General features: G+C 39.0%; 1 protein-coding gene across 2 annotated transcripts; it reads right to left on the bottom strand.

The window, feature by feature from the left end:
- Window positions 1-13,789: 13,789 nt before the first annotated feature.
- On the bottom strand, window positions 13,790-17,268 carry LOC148846360 (Tetratricopeptide repeat (TPR)-like superfamily protein). 2 transcript variants are annotated; one of them, XM_088953269.1, is made up of 2 exons: window positions 17,132-17,268; window positions 13,790-16,007 (listed from the first exon to the last, which is right to left on the bottom strand). In XM_088953269.1, exon 2 carries the CDS (start codon window positions 15,986-15,988, stop codon window positions 13,790-13,792), a length of 2,199 nt encoding a protein of 732 aa, XP_088809395.1. In that variant the 5' UTR covers window positions 15,989-16,007; window positions 17,132-17,268. The 2 variants fall into 2 exon arrangements, with proteins under 2 accessions (XP_088809395.1, XP_088809396.1); XM_088953270.1 differs by having other exon boundaries at window positions 13,790-15,955; window positions 17,132-17,237.
- Window positions 17,269-17,814: the final 546 nt, after the last annotated feature.

Here is a 17,814-nt window from a genome sequence, read left to right as displayed (position 1 = left end):
GAATAAATTTAATAAATTTTATACTAAATCATAATTTATTATAAATTTAGTATTAAAAATCATAATAAATTCATTAAGTTTTATAAGAAATCAGAATTTATCATAATCTTAATACTACAAAAAGGAGAATCAGTTTATTAAATTTATAATAAAACATAATGTATTATAACTTTAATATTTAAAAAAATCAGAATAAATGTATTTCTATTTACTAGTGTGAAATAAATATATTAGAATTTATAATAAATCAGAATTAAAAATAAGAAAAGAAAATATCAGATAACCTTGTAAAAACATCAAAATGCATAATAAATCGGTAAATCGTCGTTTACTAATTTGTTATTGATCTTAGTTTTTTAGCTTTATATAATGGTTGGGAATAAGATAAAAGTCTAGAAATATGTATCGTCGTTTACTAATTTGTTATTGATCTTAGTTTTTTAGCTTTATATAATGGTTGGGAATAAGATAAAAGTCTAGAAATATGTATTAATGCTTCTTTTATCATTTTACAAAATATCTTTGCATATTTCCACAATGTCTCTAATTTTTACAATATTTCTCCTCGACATTTCCAACATATGTCCTATATTTTGGTAAGCGACATTTCCATCGACATTGACATTTTAAACCTTGATCCTTTTACAACATTTTCAGTATAATGTTTGTTCTGGTAAGAAATTAAATTCTGAAATGATCTCTGGTAGTGAGATAAACCATTGAAAGATAGTTTCCCTCTCATCTATCCCATTCCTTCCCATAAGCATACACCTATCTTTTCCTTGCTTCTGGATCCAATATGGGTTTTATCATGGGATTTGAGTCTTAGAAGAGATTAGGGGATTTTGAATACTCATAAGTTTAGCTCTTATTGACTCCTTGAAAGGTGCATTACCAATTTCCAAAACCAGACACCAATAGTTGGTCCTCCAATCCTCATGATAGTTCTCTTGTGCTTCTTTATAGATCTTTTGAGTCAACCTCTATACCACAAGCCTTTTATGGTAAGATTCATGTGGAATAGGCGGATTCCACCCAAGATCATAGCTTTATGTTAGGAGGTATTCCACTTTGAAAACAACACCTGTAAGATACTTCAAAAGAGAAGTCCAGGTTTTGCAACCAAAGAAGTGTTTTCTTTGTAGTGAAAAGCTTTTAATTTGGCTTCTATCTACCAAGTACTAATCACCTGCAGCTTTCACTTTCAGCATCATGGATTGGTTATTTTCACTCTTTTCTTGTAGATGGATTACACTAGGAGACATAGGAAGCCTATTTATGACATCTATTCATAAATTCACCCAAGAAAATAAAGAAGACAACGTGATGATGCATAAAGTCAGCTATATAGTCAATACTACAGTCATTACGGAAAGAAAAGAACACAAGAACTTCCAATTAAAAGTCACAAGCCAAGGAGGCTATAATTAAGAATAAAGGTGGTGCATTGGATAAAAACTAGATATCTTTGCACCACTCTCCATAGATGATATCTTGAAAGGGCAGCATTGTGGGGCTCATTCATCTTCAACTAGCCCAAGCACCTTTGTAGAATGGTACCCACCAGCCTTGGACCAAGTTAAACTTTAATGGATGTAGCATGAGGAACCCTGGTAATTTTGGCATAGGACCTTTTAGAAACAAATCCAAAACCACTGTAGCCATCTTTTCAAGGCCTGTAAGTTGGGAAATTCTACACAAGTCTAATTGCTAGTTGTACTACAGGGGTTAAGGTTGCGTTAAACTTTTAATCTCAGTAATATAGTGGTAGAAGGAACTCCTAGGTGATAGTGTGATGGCTGAGGAATTATAGTCAAGGTACTTTGGTTTTTGATCTATAAGTTCAAATTTCATTAAATCAGAACAATCAAATTACAAAGGGTGAGAAAAAAAACTCTTAACTCTCCTAAAAAAAATAATGCAAAATTACAATTGAGCCCAAAACAATTGATTTCTTCCCACCCCTTGTTTTGCCAAGGTATCAGCAAAACCATTAGTTGTTCTTTTAACCCAACTAACTCTCACATCCATGTCTCATGTCAGCCATTTAAACTTCTTCCTTTCATTGTTATAAGTCCACAATCCAGCCTCTTCCTTTTTGCAACCATCCCACCACCAACTTTGAATCTCCTTCTATATTCAATTTACTGATGTTCATGTCCTTTGCTCTTTGCACCCATTCCATCATAGCCAAGATCTCTGCCCTTAATGAATCCCCTTCACCTATTGGCCCAGAAAATAGACCAACAACGCACACCTCTTCATTCCTGAAAAAACCACCAATACCTGAGGGACCTGGGTTCCCCGCACTGCTCCCATCAAAATTCAGCTTTATGAAGCCATGGAGTGGAAGGGACAAACAAGGAGTAGTTACAAATTTATGTCGATCTGAGCTAGCCACTTCCAACTTCTCAACATGTCACTTAATGAAAAGTCAGCCAAGCACTTAAAGGATTTTTCCCATTGAACAGCCCTGACATTGATTGTCTCAATAAACAATAATAGCCTCTCTACTTCTTTCCTTGTCTGAAAATATTCTTGCATCCCTTTCTTTCCATATGGTCCACACTGTGGCAGCTCTTACACATCTTCACAACCACCTTCCCCTCTTCTTTGGCAAACTAGAGAATGTAGAGCCAAACAAACTGTTGGGATTCTTTGCTGTAAATTAGCTATAAATTAGGCTACAAATCAGGTGTAATTAGCTATATAATTGTTTTCTTATTTAGAATAGATTAGGCAAGATTTTCTCTTCTAAAACAGGGAACAAGTCCTAACGTTTAGGACTCCAATTGTATATAAAGACATGTTCTGCTGGAATAGAAAAATACAGGTCATTCAAACCTAATTATTCACATGGTATCAGAGCAACCCTAGACGCCTCCTGTTCTTCCCAAAGCCGTCCTAGGTCAGTTCTCTATCTACTGCTTTTCCAGCAGCATTCTACACTGCTTATTCCGGCAGTATTCATCAGCCATCCTAGCCTTTATCTCATTCCCGGCAGCAACATCAAATACCATCCATGACAAACACCAACGGATCCTCAATTGAAACTCCAAAATCCTCCTCCTCAAACGTCGAAACTGTTATGTTCAACAACAATGGCGGAGACTTTACAAACTACTCATCCACACCCATCACCATCTACAAATTGAATGGCCGAAACTACATCCAGTGGTCTCAATCCTTCATGTTTCATGTCCACAGCAAGGAGAAAGAAGATTATCTCACCGGAACTATCACCAAACCAGATGAAAAAGATGCTGGTTATCGGATTTGGAAGAGAGATAACAGCTGCAGAGGTCTGGGAGGCTGCAAAAGACACTTATTCTCACAAAGACAACACCCCCGAACTGGTGAAAATTGAGGGCGTCTTGCATGATCTCCGACAAGGTGATTTATCTGTGACTGAGTATTACAACAAACTCCATCAAAGCTGGCAGAAACTGGACGCTTTTGAAAAATATTCCTGGTATACTACCGCTGATCTCAAACAATACAAGAAGATAATTGAGAATAAGCGGATCTACAAATTTTGCTTGGGACTAAATTCAAGTCTTGATGCTGTAAGAGGGAGGATATTTAGCACAAAACCGCTGCCAAGCTTACATGAAGCATTCTCTGAGGTCCGAAGGGAAGAGATTAGACGCCATTTGATGCTGGGGATGGAAAAATCAGCTGCTGGTGGTGAGTCATCAGCCTTGGCTGCTCGAAACCAGCAGCAGCCACGCAAAGGGGGAAGGCCATGGTGTGAACATTGCCGCCACCCTGGTCATACCAAAGAAACCTGCTGGAAACTCCATGGAAAACCTGCTGATTGGAAGCCAAAGACAGCAGCAGAGAAGGAAATTCGAGGCAACATGGCTGGCAGTTCAGAGCAACTTGCAAATTTTAGCAAAGAGGAACTTGATGGACTGAGAAGGCTGCTGCAATCACAGCAAAATCCACCAGTTGTTGGATCAGGTTCCATAGCTCAAAAAGGTAACTTTCTTAAGGCTTTGATTGTAAAACAAAAGCACTATAAACCTTGGATTGTAGACTCTGGTGCTTCCGATCACATGACAGGAGATAGGCAAGTTTTCCACACATGTTCTCCTTGTAATGAAACTCTCACAGTTAGAATTGCAGATGGTTCTTTGGCAAAAGTTGAAGGAACTGGTTTGGTTGTGGTATCCAGGGACATAACACTCAAATTTGTTTTATATGTTCCTAATCTAGACTGCAACCTACTCTCCATAAATAAAATTACCCAAGATCTTAACTGTATAGCTAATTTTTCTCCTTACGTCTGTGAATTTCAGGATTTGACTTCGGGGAGGATGATTGGCAGTGCTAGGAGTCATGCTGGGCTCTATCATCTTGAGGTTCAACCAGATTTTGTAAGACAATCTCATCTAGGAGTGAGTGAACCTATTTCTTGTCACAATAATTCTTGTGTGTCTGTTAGTGAGTTGAAAAGTGAGAGTGAGAGGTTGGTGATGGTGTGGCATTACAGGTTAGGTCACCCAAGTTTTATGTACTTATCCAAACTTTTCCCAAGTTTATTCAGAAATAAAAGTGCTAGTTCTTTTCAGTGTGAAATTTGTCAATTTGCAAAACACTCTCGCATTTCATACCCAATTCAGCCATACAAAGCATCGAAACCTTTTTCTATGATCCATAGTGATGTTTGGGGTCCATCTCAAGTTCCAAATGTCACAGGAGCTCGGTGGTTCATCTCTTTCATAGATGATCACACACGACTCACATGGATTTTTCTCATGAAAAATAAATCAGAAATTCCTCAAATATTTAAGAGTTTCAAAACAATGATTAAAAATCAATTTCAAACTTCTAATCAAATACTTAGAACTGACAATGGAAGAGAGTTTTTTAACTCTAATCTTGGCTCATATCTATCAACTGAGGGAATCAAACACCAAAGTTTCTGTGTAGATAACCCTCAGCAAAATGGGATAGTCGTGAGAAAGAATAAATACCTTCTGGACATTGCCAGGTCTCTGTTGTTTTCATCCAATGTTCCAAAACGTTTTTGGGGTGAGGCTATACTTACAACAGCATACCTAATCAATCGACTTCCATCCAAAGTACTAGATTTTTCCACACCAAATCAAGTATTTTTACAACACTTTCCTCAAAGTCGGTTGATTTCCTCTCTTCTGCTAAAAATATTTGGGTGCATTGTGTTTGTGCATATTCATCAACAGCATCGAACCAAGCTTGACTCTCGATCCACCAAATGTATCTTTATAGGGTACTCTCCCAACCAAAAGGGTTACAAATGCTTTTGTCCTAACAACCAAAAGTTTTATCACACCATGGATGTCACATTTTTTGAAACCAAACCCTATTACCCCAAAACTGATATTTAGGGGGAGAGTTTTAGTCAAAGTCAACCACAAGAATATCAGTTTTTCTTGGATAGCATAGATTGCACACCAGAAACACCGGAAACACCTTCTCCAAGTGTCCAAATTGAACCTGAACCGAAACCAACTGATTTTGAATTTCCCAAGATAATTATCTATCACAGAAAAAGGGGAGAGCCGAAGGAATCATAGACTCTAGTAGATTCACAGATACTGCCAGCATCTGAACCTGAGGTAAAAATCCCTACATCTGACTTACAGACTGTGGAGGAAAATTCTGCAGGTACTAGTTTAAGTGATCATGAAAATTCCGATGAGAACCTACCCATTGAACTCAGGAAAGGTCTCCTCATAATCTATGTCATAGGATTGAGTAATGCTCTAGTGAAGAATGGTACTTGGGAAATTACTGATTTGCCTCATGGAAAGAATGTGATTGGGTGCAAGTGGATCTTCACTGTAAAAACAAAGGCAAATGGTAGTATTGAGAGATACAAGGCTCAGTTGGTAGCTAAGGGATTTACTCAATCCTATGGCATAGATTATGAGGAGACCTTTGCTCCGGTTGCAAAACTCAACACTATTCGGATACTTCTCTCTCTTGCAGCAAATTTGAATTGGCCCCTCCATCAACTAGATGTCAAGAATGCGTTCTTGAACGAGAATCTAGAAGAGGAGGTCTATATGGACATTCCCCAGGGACTACAGAACTCATCAAACATCAACAAAGTTTGTAGACTAAAGAAGTCACTTTATGGTCTCAAACAATCACCCCGAACTTGGTTTGAGAGATTTACCAGAGTTATGAAGAGTAATGGGTATATACAGGGACAGTCTGATCATACAATGTTTGTCAAACATTCTTCAGAAGGACTGATTTCTGCGTTGATTGTCTATGTTGATGATATTGTTCTAACAGGGTATTATGTTGAGGAGTTTCCAAGAGTCAAAGAATTTCTTACTAGAGAGTTTGAAATCATGGACCTAGGTAAACTCACATACTTCTTGGGAATGGAAGTGGCTAGTTCTAAGTGGGGCATTGCAGTTTCTCAAAGAAAGTATGTACTTGATCTTCTTAAAGAAACAGGTATGCTTGGGTGTAAACCTGCAGAGACACCTATGGACTACACTACCAAACTTGGTTCAGATAAAGAAAGTGCTCCTGTAGATAAGGGAAGATATCAAAGGCTTGTAGGGAAGTTGATCTATCTATCACATACTAGGCCTGACATAGCATTCTCGGTATGTACTTGATCTTCTTAAAGAAACAGGTATGCTTGGGTGTAAACCTGCAGAGACACCTATGGACTACACTACCAAACTTGGTTCAAATAAAGAAAGTGCTCCTGTAGATAAGGGAAGATATCAAAGGCTTGTAGGGAAGTTGATCTATCTATCACATACTAGGCCTGACATAGCATTCTCAGTAAGTGTTGTTAGTCAGTTCATGAACAACCCTACTGAAGAACACATGACAGCAGTGTACAGAATCTTGAGATACTTGAAAATGACTCCAGGAAAGGGACTGTTATTTAGAAAAAACTCAAGTAGGGAAGTGGAATTGTATTCTGATGCAGACTAGGCAGGCTCAATCATAGATAGACGATCCACTTCTGGATATTGTACCTATGTTCAGGGAAATTTGACAACATGGAGAAGTAAAAAGCAAGCTGTGGTGGCTAGGAGTAGTGCAGAAGCGGAATTTCGAGCTATGGCTCATGGTATTTGTGAAGGAATTTGGGTGAAAAGAGTATTAGCTGAATTGAAGATACCTTCTGAGGGAACAATCCAGCTACTATGTGATAGTCAATCTGCCATCAATATTGCTAAAAATCCAGTTCATCATGACCGAACCAAGCATGTGGAAATAGATCGGCATTTTATTAGAGAAAAGATAGAAGGGAAAGTAATCAAGCCTGTTTACATTCCTTCTAATCTTCAGATTGCTGATATCCTAACTAAAGCACTTCCAAGGGCGCATTTTGAAGATCTTAGTTGCAAGCTGGGTATGATAAATATTTACAACCTAGCTTGAGGGGGAGTGTTGGGATTCTTTGCTGTAAATTAGCTATAAATTAGGCTACAAATCAGGTGTAATTAGCTATATAATTGTTTCCTTATTTAGAATAGATTAGGCAAGATTTTCTCTTCTAAAATAGGGAACAAGTCCTAACATTTGGGACTCCAATTGTATATAAAGACATGTTCTGCTGGAATAGAAAAATACAGGTCATTCAAACCTAATTATTCACACAAACTTTGCAAATTTGGCAAAGGGGTCCACCTACACCCAAACTGTAAAGACTACTGGAATAGACCAACAGAAAGCAGTTAATCAGTTTTACAAGAGGAGGCCACGTCAGCACAACTAATCGTCCACTTGCAACAGTTGTGACAGAAAGAAATCAAAGATTGTAAACAGCATAAGTAGTGAAGCACAAAGAGAAATAAGACAGTAATTCTTTCGGCATTAATCTCTCTCTCTCTCCTTCCAACGAATTCAGGAGGTTGGCTCCCTCGAAGAGCCCTGAGTTAGGCAGGTTCCTAACACAAACAAAGAAAAGAACCAGTCCCAAATGGAAGAAACAAAGGGACAGTAGATTAATAAATGATAATAAGGCTCTCCATTGGCCTTACAAACAACACACCAGTGTGGGGATAACACCAACTTGGTCTTTTCCTCTGGAGCAAATCGCAAAGTATTTCCTTACAAAAACCTCCAATTCTAGGGTTGAAAGACCTATTCCAGAAAAGGGTTCTCAATACAAGGTGTATCGTATCGATACTTTGAACCTTGACAAGAAAAACCTGTTCTCCACTATCAGAGGATTGGGTCAAGACCTTGAAAAATGAAGACAAGGGGATTGAGTCTAAATCCAACTATCAGGTCTGGAAGGATCCAAGAAAACCCTCCCAAGTGAAGCAAATCCAAGACATTGTTAATTCCGAGTCCTAACCCCTTCTAAAACCCAAATCCCAATTAAAACTAGTAGCAGAGATAGAAGGAATGAGAAAGGTGGAAATAGGTTCATCTTTGTATCTTGAGACGGCATACAATGAAGGGAATTGATCTTTCAAAACAGTATGCCAGTATATCCCACCCACACATGTTCCCAAAACCTTATCAAGTTGCCAAAGCAAACAAATACACGAAAGGAAGGATGGTAAGATATCATGTATGGTCCTCTAAGGAGAAGATCTTGTGACCCTAGCCAAAACTCCTACATCCTAGCCATCTACCGCAAGCCCATAAATACTTACAACTACCTTTGCCCATAATTTATCTTTATCCACCGGTAGTCTCCAAAGCCATGTTTCTTTTCAGTAAATTTCCTAAACCTAGACCCCCATACTTTTTGCTTCTACTTACTACTTCCCATCTAATTCTATGATCCCTCTTCTCACCTAGCTCCCATTTGTTTTTTTTTTTTTTGGGAAAAGGTTAAGTAAAAAGATTTATTGATGAAGGAAAATTACAGTACAATAGCAACCTGACGAGGAAACACCAGGAAAGATACTACATTACAAGTCCCAAATGGAGTGGGAATCCAGGAGCTGAAAGACATTCTGATCTTTAAATTCTAAAATTACAGATAGCCAAGAAGCAAGCCTATTAACCGCCAACTTGAGCAGATCTTCAGGAGCTATAGTTCTGTTGCAGAAGACACAACTGTTCCTTTCAGACCAGACCATGTCCGTGACCAGGACTGCTGCAGGAATTGTTTTCCAGGCCAACTTCCCTTTCTTGCCCAGACCAGGAAGCTTCCAACTACATAGCAACTCCTTTACAGATCGAGGCATAACCCAGTTGATGCCTGATGATCTGATGAAATGCTCCCATAACATAGCAGAAAGAGGGCAATGAATGCATAGGTGGTCACTAGTTTCAGGAACCAGTCCACAGATGCCACAGTTCAGGTCATTGGAGATTTGTTTTCAGAAATTGTAGGCATGGAAATCAGGGATAGAATTTGGGAGCTGATTATGGAACTGTTTAGAATTCAGGTGGAGGAAGAGATGGCTGAACAGATTGAAAGGAATGAGAGGGGTGAAACTCCTAATCCTATTGTTGAAGAGGAAGTAAAGGGTGATGGCAGATTAAATGAAAAAGCTGGCTCAAAAAAAAAAAAAGGGGGAAAACAAAGAAGAAGGGTCCCAATAGAAAGAAAGAGGGGAATGAGAAGCTAGAGGAGCCTAGATCTAAAGGAGCTGGTGTAAAAAAGCAGAGAAAGAAAAAATTAAGTGAGGTGGAAAGGCTAAAATGTGAGGTGCATTATGATAAAGGGAGTGTTGGAAAAAGGATAAGAAGCAGTGGTGAGTGGTTTGTTTGTTTAAGGGGTATTTTATCGTGGTCTCCATGAAATTGAAAGCTAGAATGTAAGAGGGTTTGAAAGCTCAAGAAAAAGAGGAGTGATTAGGGATCTATTGAGAAGAGAAAAACCAAATAATGTGTTGATTCAAGAATTTAAGTTGTCTGAGTTAGATAGGAATGGGGTAAGAAGTATATAGTCAGTGAGAGACATAAGTTGGGCATACACACAATCTTGGGGAGCTTCAAGTGGAATTATAACTTTGTGGAAAATGCAGAGATGGAGTGTACTGAGGAGTTAATTGGGAAGTATTCAGTGTCCATTAAGTTGAAGAGGATGGATGACTGGGAATGGGTTTTAACTAATGTGTATGGACCCACCTCTTATAAGGAAAGGGAGGGACTTTGGGAGGAGTTAGCAGCAGTGAGAGGTCTATGGGAGGGTCCCTGGTGTTTGCAAGGAGATTTTAATGTCATAAGATTTTTGAGTGAATCAAACAACCCAAATAACCGGGTTACAACGAGTATGAGGAATTCTAACCTCTTCATAGAGATCTTTGAGTTGCGGGACTTACCTATTCAGAGGGCAAGTTATACTTGGTCAAATTTTCAAGAGGCTCCCACTTGTTGTAAGTTAGACAAATTCCTATTCACAACTGATTGGGAAGTGGCTTGGCGGGGATTAGTGGTTACAGCACTGCCAAGACCTGTTTCAGACCACTGCCCAATAAGTTTGACCTAAGAGAGGATGGGGGGTGGCCCCTGCCCTTTTAGGTTTGAGAATATGTGGCTTCTGCACCCTAAATTCTTTCCAAAGGTGGAGTGGTGAGAGGAAGATCAAGTGGATTTCAGATGGAAGGGTTATAGGTTTTATAAGAAATTGCAATTGCTGAAAGCAAGAATTAAGATGTGGAATAAAGAGAGTTTTGAAAAGATTGAAGAAAGAAAACAGGAAAATCTCAGTAGAATAGAGGAGCTAGATGGTGAGGAAGCTGAGAGAAGCTTGAGTTTAGAAGAGAGGAAAGAGAGATGGGGGTTGAAAAAGGATCTAGAAGACATTCTAAGAAAAGGGGAGGTTACTTGGAGACAAAAATATAGATGTCATTGGCTCAGGGAAGGGGATGGTAATACCAGTTTTTTCCATATGTTGGCAAATGGGAGAAAGAGGAAAAACTCAGTTTTGAAATTGGAATGGAATGGGCAAGTATTGACAAGAGATGAGGGCATAGCCCAAGCCTTTGTGAATCACTTCAAAACACTCTATGAGGGTCCAAGGAGGTCAAGAGAAAACTTAGAGGGCCTGGACTGGAGAGTTGGAAATAGAGAGTTGTTGGATTCCTTGAAAAGGAAATTTGAGGTTCAGGAAGTGAAAAATGCAGTCTTCTCGAATGGAGAGATGTAAAGCCCCAGGACCTAATGGTTTTACGATGGCTTTCTATCAAGATTGTTGGGAAATAATTGGGGGTGACTTGATGGAGGTTTTTTATGAGTTCTATGTGAGGGGCAAATTTAACTTAGGTGCAAATGCAACTTTCATTGCCTTGATGCCAAAGAAAGTGGATGCAATCCATCCGAAGGATTTTACGCCCATAAGTCTGATAGGAAGCATGTACAAAATCATTTCCAAAGTCTTAACCCTAAGAATAAAATATGTTCTTCCCTTGATGATTTCTCCAAATCAAGGGGCTTTTGTGTTTGGGAGACAAATAATGGATCAAATTCTCATTTGCCAATGAATGTGTAGAGTTTAGAAGAAGGAAAAAGCAAAAGGAACTGGTTTGCAAGTTGGACTTAGAAAAAGCTTATGACATGGTGGATTGGGAGTTTCTATTGTAATTCTTTAAGGCTACGTTTGGTTTGAAGGAAAAAGTAGGGAAAGAAAGGGAAGGGTAAGGAAACCTATACAAGATTTGTAAAGGTTTCCCTACAATTCCCTTCCTTTCCCTACTTTTTCCTTCAAACCAAACATAGCCTAAGTGTAGGGGTTTCGGAGAGAGATGGTGTAAATGGGTGAAGGATTGCATTTCTTCATGTCATTTTTCAATTTTAGTAAATGGAGTAGCAAGAGATTTTTTTCCTGCCAAAAGGGGCCTTAGACAAGGAGATCCTCTATCCCCCTTCCTTTTTACTATAGTAACTGATGTGTTGAGTGAGAGTTGATCATAAGGGCAGATGCCACCAATATGGTTAATTGGTTAGAGGCAAGAGAGTTGGAAAGGATGAAATGGTGGTTACACACCTACAATTTGCAGATGATATTATTTTGTTTTGTGAAGGGAAAACAAAAGAACTTATGAACCTAAAAAGGATAGTCCATAAATTTGAGAGGATATCCAAACTTAAGATTAATTGGGGCAAGAGTTGTGTGGCAAGAGTAAATTTAGGGAGTGAAGAGGTGATTCAGCTAGTTGGGCTATTGGGGTGTGAAGTAGGGGATTGGCCATTACAATATTTAGGACTACCATTGAGAGGAAGTCCTAATATAGATAGTTTTCTAGTGATTGGGAGGTTTACAAAGAGACTTGCAAATTAGAAGAGAAACTACATTTCTTTGGGAGGTAAGATAACCCTAATAAAGTCAACTTTGGCTAACTTACCAGTGTACTATCCCAGTCGTTATCTGCTTCACCATGAATGCTTTTAATGACCCTGAGCCACTATCTTCTTCACAAAGGAATCTCCACAACCATTTCCCTAAAAGGGCCTTATTTTTCTTCAATATGTTCCCTATACCTAGGCCACCCTACTCCTTAGGGTAACAAACTTGCTCCCACTTCACTAAATTCTTGTGTTCTACTGCTATCAGGAAAGAATCTAGAGGCGGATCTATCCAAGTTGGGAATGATAAACATTTATTCCCAACTTGAGGGGGAGTGTAGAGAACACTGATGTGGACCCCACAGCTGTGGTCCCACTCTGTCAGTAGGGTAGAATGTGCCCTAGTCATCCTAGGGTTAGCTGATGGTCAATCTGTTATTCCAGTTGTTATTTATATTTCAGTTGTATATTGTTTTATGTGTTATGTAAAATACTAAGGGCAGATTTGTCCTTTCGTGTAACTAGCATAACCTATAAATACTAAATAGAAGTGGCGGCGACAGAACATTCAGATTCTGTCCTTCCTTTCAATTCTTGTGTTCTACTGCTATCTCTCTACTCCTCCTCTCTCCTCTATACTTTTTTCTCCTTTTTCAAACCTGAAATCTATTAGGGTTCAAGGCTGATAGCAGTCTTGAACATCTACTAGGGTAAAAACCACTGATAGTTTCAACAAGTTCTCAATGTCTGACACTATAAGGAATTGGAGGGAGGTAGCACATTCCTCTAAGGAAAGAAAGATAAGAATGGAATGGAAACCCCCAGTAGGTGCTAAAATAAAACTGAACTTTGATGGGAGCACATGGACAAACTGGGGTTGGCAAGAATAAGGGGTGGAATTAGAAACTCAGAGACTAGGATACAGGTTTTATGTACAGGACCATTTCGTACTGCAAATTCAGTGAAGGCAGAACTTTTGGCACTACTACAGGGGCTCAGCATTTGTACTAGGCTTCTTTGTAAATCAGCTTATGTACTGTGAAGACATTTTTGTACTTATTCACTTCCAATTAATATAATAATCAAAAAATTAAAGATTCAACCATTAACAACCAAAAGAAAAGTAGTGTATGATCCCCTCCTCTCTATAAAAGGGCTCAAATGAAGTTGCAAGGCTTTTCAAATATTTCAAAAAATAGACAAGTGGAATTTTATGGACTGATTAAAAGGACATATGAAGTGGATACCATAACCTGTCCAACATTCTGTTAGTATTTGCACATTGTGAATGCCACTGATAATAAATCCCACATTTTACAGCAATTAATGGATCAAAGCACAGTACCACATACTCATGGAGACCAAGATCAGTATCAAATTGCTTGAGATGACATGCTCCAACATCTAGGCACTCCAAATTCATCTTCAATCTTGTTTATGTAGTCTAATAGTTGTTACACCACAAACAATCTTCATTTCTCCATCCAACAGATTGGATAAAGAGTACTGCAACCTTAATTCAGAACACGGCAATAATAACCGACAGATCAAATTTCTCATCATCTCCAGGATCTCACAATAATAAATCCATTTCCTGAAAGCAACCAACATGTTCTGCCTTTGAAGTCAGTAAATCCAACATGGTGTAAATGTCCTCACCCTGTGGATGTGATCGATCACCAGCAACAAATGCAGAGACTTGTTCCTTGACCTTTATCCAAGACCATCCTGGCTCCTTTATCACTCCCTTTGATTTCATCAGTTTCCTCATATTTGCAGCATCCCTCCACCTCCCCGTGGCTGCATAGATATTAGAGAGTGTGATGTGAGTCCCTGCACAATTTGGATACAACTCAAGAATGTGCTCTGCTGCTCGTTTTCCACACTCTACATCACCATGGACCATAGATGCTCTGAGCAATGTTGACCAAACAACATCATCCTGTCTAAATGGCATGGTATCTATCATGCGTTCTGCATCACTTAGACGTCCAGCCCGACATAAGAGATCAATCATGCAGCCATAGTGTTCTTTCCCAGGATTAATATTGTACTCCTTACTCATTGAATTGAAATATTGGAAACCAAGATTAACTAGACCAGCATGGCTACAGGCACCAAGTACACCAATGAAGGTGACATAATCTGGCTTCAATCCAACCTTAGACATCTTCTCAAACAAATCAATAGCTTCCTTGCTGTACCCATGTTCAGCATAGCCATTAATCATAGCTGTCCATGACACAACATCTTCACCTCCTGCTGCATCAAAGATTCGCGAAGCCTCTCCTATGCTCCCACACTTCGAATACATATTGATCAAGGCACTATTTATCATAATATCATGTTCTATTCCAATGGAGAGGACATGGCCATGCACTTGCTTCCCTTGCTCAAGAATTGCCATGTTTCCACAAACACTCAACAAGCTAGCAAGAGTGAATTCATTAGGTTTCAGTCCCTCCCTCCTCATCAAAGAGAAAAACCCAAAAGCTTCTTCACCAAGGCCTTCCTGTGAATATGCTGCAATTATTGCACTACATGATACTACATCTCTTGCAGGCATCCCATGAAACACTATAGAAGCTGAAGTTAAACATCCACATTTTGAATACATGGTCATAATGGCATTAGCAACTGACAAGGAGTTCATAAGACCAAGGTGCAAAACTTGGGCATGTAATTGCTCACCCCACTCAATTTTTGCAAGCACACCACAGCCAGAAATGACTGCAGAAAAAGTGAATTCATTAGGTTGAATTTCAGATTGTCTCATCTTTATGAATGCTTGAACAGCTTGTTCATCTTGACCCATCTGGATATACCTGGCGATAATACTCGTCCAAGAAACCACATCACGGGTCCTCATCCTTTCAAATAAGCGCAACCCATATTCCAATTTCCCACACTTATTGTACATGGTAGCAAGTGTGTTTGCTACAAACGAACCTACATCAAAGCCTGCCTTCATTGTTTTTGTGTGGATAGCCTTGCCGTAAGTCAAAAACCCTAAATTGGCACATGCTTTCAATGCAATTGTAAACGTGTATGAGTCACATTCAACATCTGAGCCCCACATTTTCGAGAAGTATATCAGCCCGCCCTTATTATAACCAGCATTAACAAGCCCAGTAATTATAGCAGTCCAAGAGACCACATTTCTCATTGGCATCTCGTCAAAGACTTTACAACCTAATGAAATGCAGCCGGATTTTGTATACATGTCTAAAAGGGCACTTCCTACAAAGACAGAATTCACAAAACCAGATTTAACAGAGTAGCCATGTATTGATTCCCCAGGTTTCAACTCCAAAATGCGCCCACAAGCCTTAAGTGCAACACTAAGGATGAATGGATCCATTCGGATCATTGGATCAGTCCACATGTGTGAGAATAAAATCAATGCTTCAGTTGCATTGGATGCACCTATGTAGCCAGAGATCATAGTCGTCCATGTGATCTCATCTCTATGAAGCATTTTATCAAACAAACTACGAGCATCATTTATATGACCTGTTTTAATTAGCTGCTTCAAGTGAGAGTTAACTTCAAACAAATCTACCTGTGTATCCAACTGGGTTTCCAAGGTTGACAGTCCTTTGCTTCTATCTATAATGTCCTTTGGTCCAGTAAATAATCTCCTAAAAAGTGGCCTAACTGATAAAGCCATGTTAAGGAATAGAAGGCCCACCAAACCAATTTGAAAACCACCAGGATGCCTGGAAATGCCTTGGAGCTCCTGAACCAAGAATGGGAAGTGCCAGTAATGCATACTCAGAGAGAGGCAATTGCTGCATTGATTTTCTAACAAATTCAGCATATAGGTTATCTAGTAGAAGCCAGATTCATCAAATATCTCCTAACAGGTATTAGAGTTTGTAAATCTAAAGAAAGATGTAACAGGCAATTGCTGTATTGATTTTCTGGATGGTAGTTCAGCAATTTGGACATTCCAACACTCGGGTGCGATGCCAAAATAGTTATTTATGAAAAAAATAGAGAAGATGAGGGAAAGTAAGGAAATGCAGGAAAACTCTGAGCATATTTCTAATATAGGATATATTAAAAAAGTCAAAGAGGCTATACATAAAAGACCTTCAATGCTTTAATATACAAAGCATTGTTACCCAAAATAGCATTTAAAGATCACAAATTGGGCAAGCCATCTACCACTCGCAGAATTCAGCCAAAAAAAAAAAAACGAGTGAAAGGGAGTTTAACTAATGTTGGTTCCAGCTACCCAGGGTCTTGAGAGGGATGGACTGGATAGAAACGTAAGATTTGGTGTCTCTTTTGCACACAGTGGTTTCATGCTTGTTAGCCCGAGATTTTACCATTGCAACAAGCAATGGACTTCAGTTTAGATAAAAGAATATAGATCAAAAATTAAGTATATTTGTCAAAAAAAAAATGCCAGCCTTCAATGGAACAATAAAGCCAAAATGCTGAGTGACCAAAACTCAAACAAGCTTGACACCAAAAAACAGGAAAAAAAATATCTTTTTGTTCGTTCCAATGGTTGTTCTTCATAATTTACAAGTTACACAGTATGCACATATAGGCATAAGGGTCGGTACAAATTTCAGCAGGCCCACATATGCAAATGAATTTGTTAAATAGGGAAAAAATGACAGTCAATACTTGGATTCACCCAATCATCAAAAATTAAAAAAAAAAAACCCGCAAAACCTACAAACAAAGAACGAGAAAAGAGTCGACCAGCTGCCAGTCACTACAAATACGACAATATCAAAAAAAAAATGTGGCAACAAGCCAACAAGTTGAACCCGGAAAAAAAAAAATGTTCCAAGAAGAAGAGCCTGTAGCATCAAATCAGAACAGGAAAAAACAAACAAATTCACCTAAAAACGCATATCTGTAAAAGAATAAAACAGGGGAAAATAAAGGAACTTACCTGTGGCTGTGGCTGTGAGATTAAACACCAAATGGAAAAGCTCTAGCCGATGCTTTGATCTTCTCAATTTGTTGAATGTGGGGAAAGCCCCTCCCTCCCTCCCTCCCTCTCTCTCCGGTTTTTGCTGTTTTATTCAGAGCTACCACTCTCTCTACGGTTATCTCACAGTTAGGTCTCGAGTTCAGGGAACTTCTATTGTGTAGAGATAAAATTCCGTTCGATGCAGAGTTTAATCGTAACGGAAAGGGAAAAATCTTTAAACGTCTCTCCGTATTCGAAAGCCTGGGCTCTCAATATCAGTATCAGGTATGTCTGTGGCGCGTTAGTTTGCCAACGATGGTTGATACGAATCTAGCTTGAAAAGTTGACTCAACTCGAATAAATCGAACCTCGACTTGAATAAAATTGAGTATTTAGTAACCTACCATGAAAACAAAAATTGAGTTTTGATGAGAGTGATTTGGCCCGACCTAAATAAGTAAAAGATGCGTGGATGCGGCCCGCTGATGAGACGACAAATCAGCATGTGGTGCTATGTCAGTAGATCGCAGGACTTCGGGTGTTCGATCACTTTGAAGTTGGGGTTCTTCGATATCCATGCACGCCAAGGTGCCACATGGTGGAACCCAGAAGCTTGCCAGTTGTCTCCAAATTTCTCAGGATCAAGCCGCGTAACTATAGGC

The sequence above is a fragment of the Nelumbo lutea genome, chromosome 7 (genome assembly GCF_056320005.1).
Source record: "Nelumbo lutea isolate HS-2025 chromosome 7, American lotus-T2T, whole genome shotgun sequence".
NCBI classification, from domain to species: domain Eukaryota; kingdom Viridiplantae; phylum Streptophyta; class Magnoliopsida; order Proteales; family Nelumbonaceae; genus Nelumbo; species Nelumbo lutea.
This window is presented reverse-complemented; position numbering and strand designations above follow the sequence as displayed.

Excerpts from the sequence above, each read along its gene's own strand:
- LOC148846360 (XM_088953269.1), bottom strand. The coding sequence starts at position 15,988 with ATGCATTACTGGCACTTCCCATTCTTGGTTCAGGAGCTCCAAGGCATT.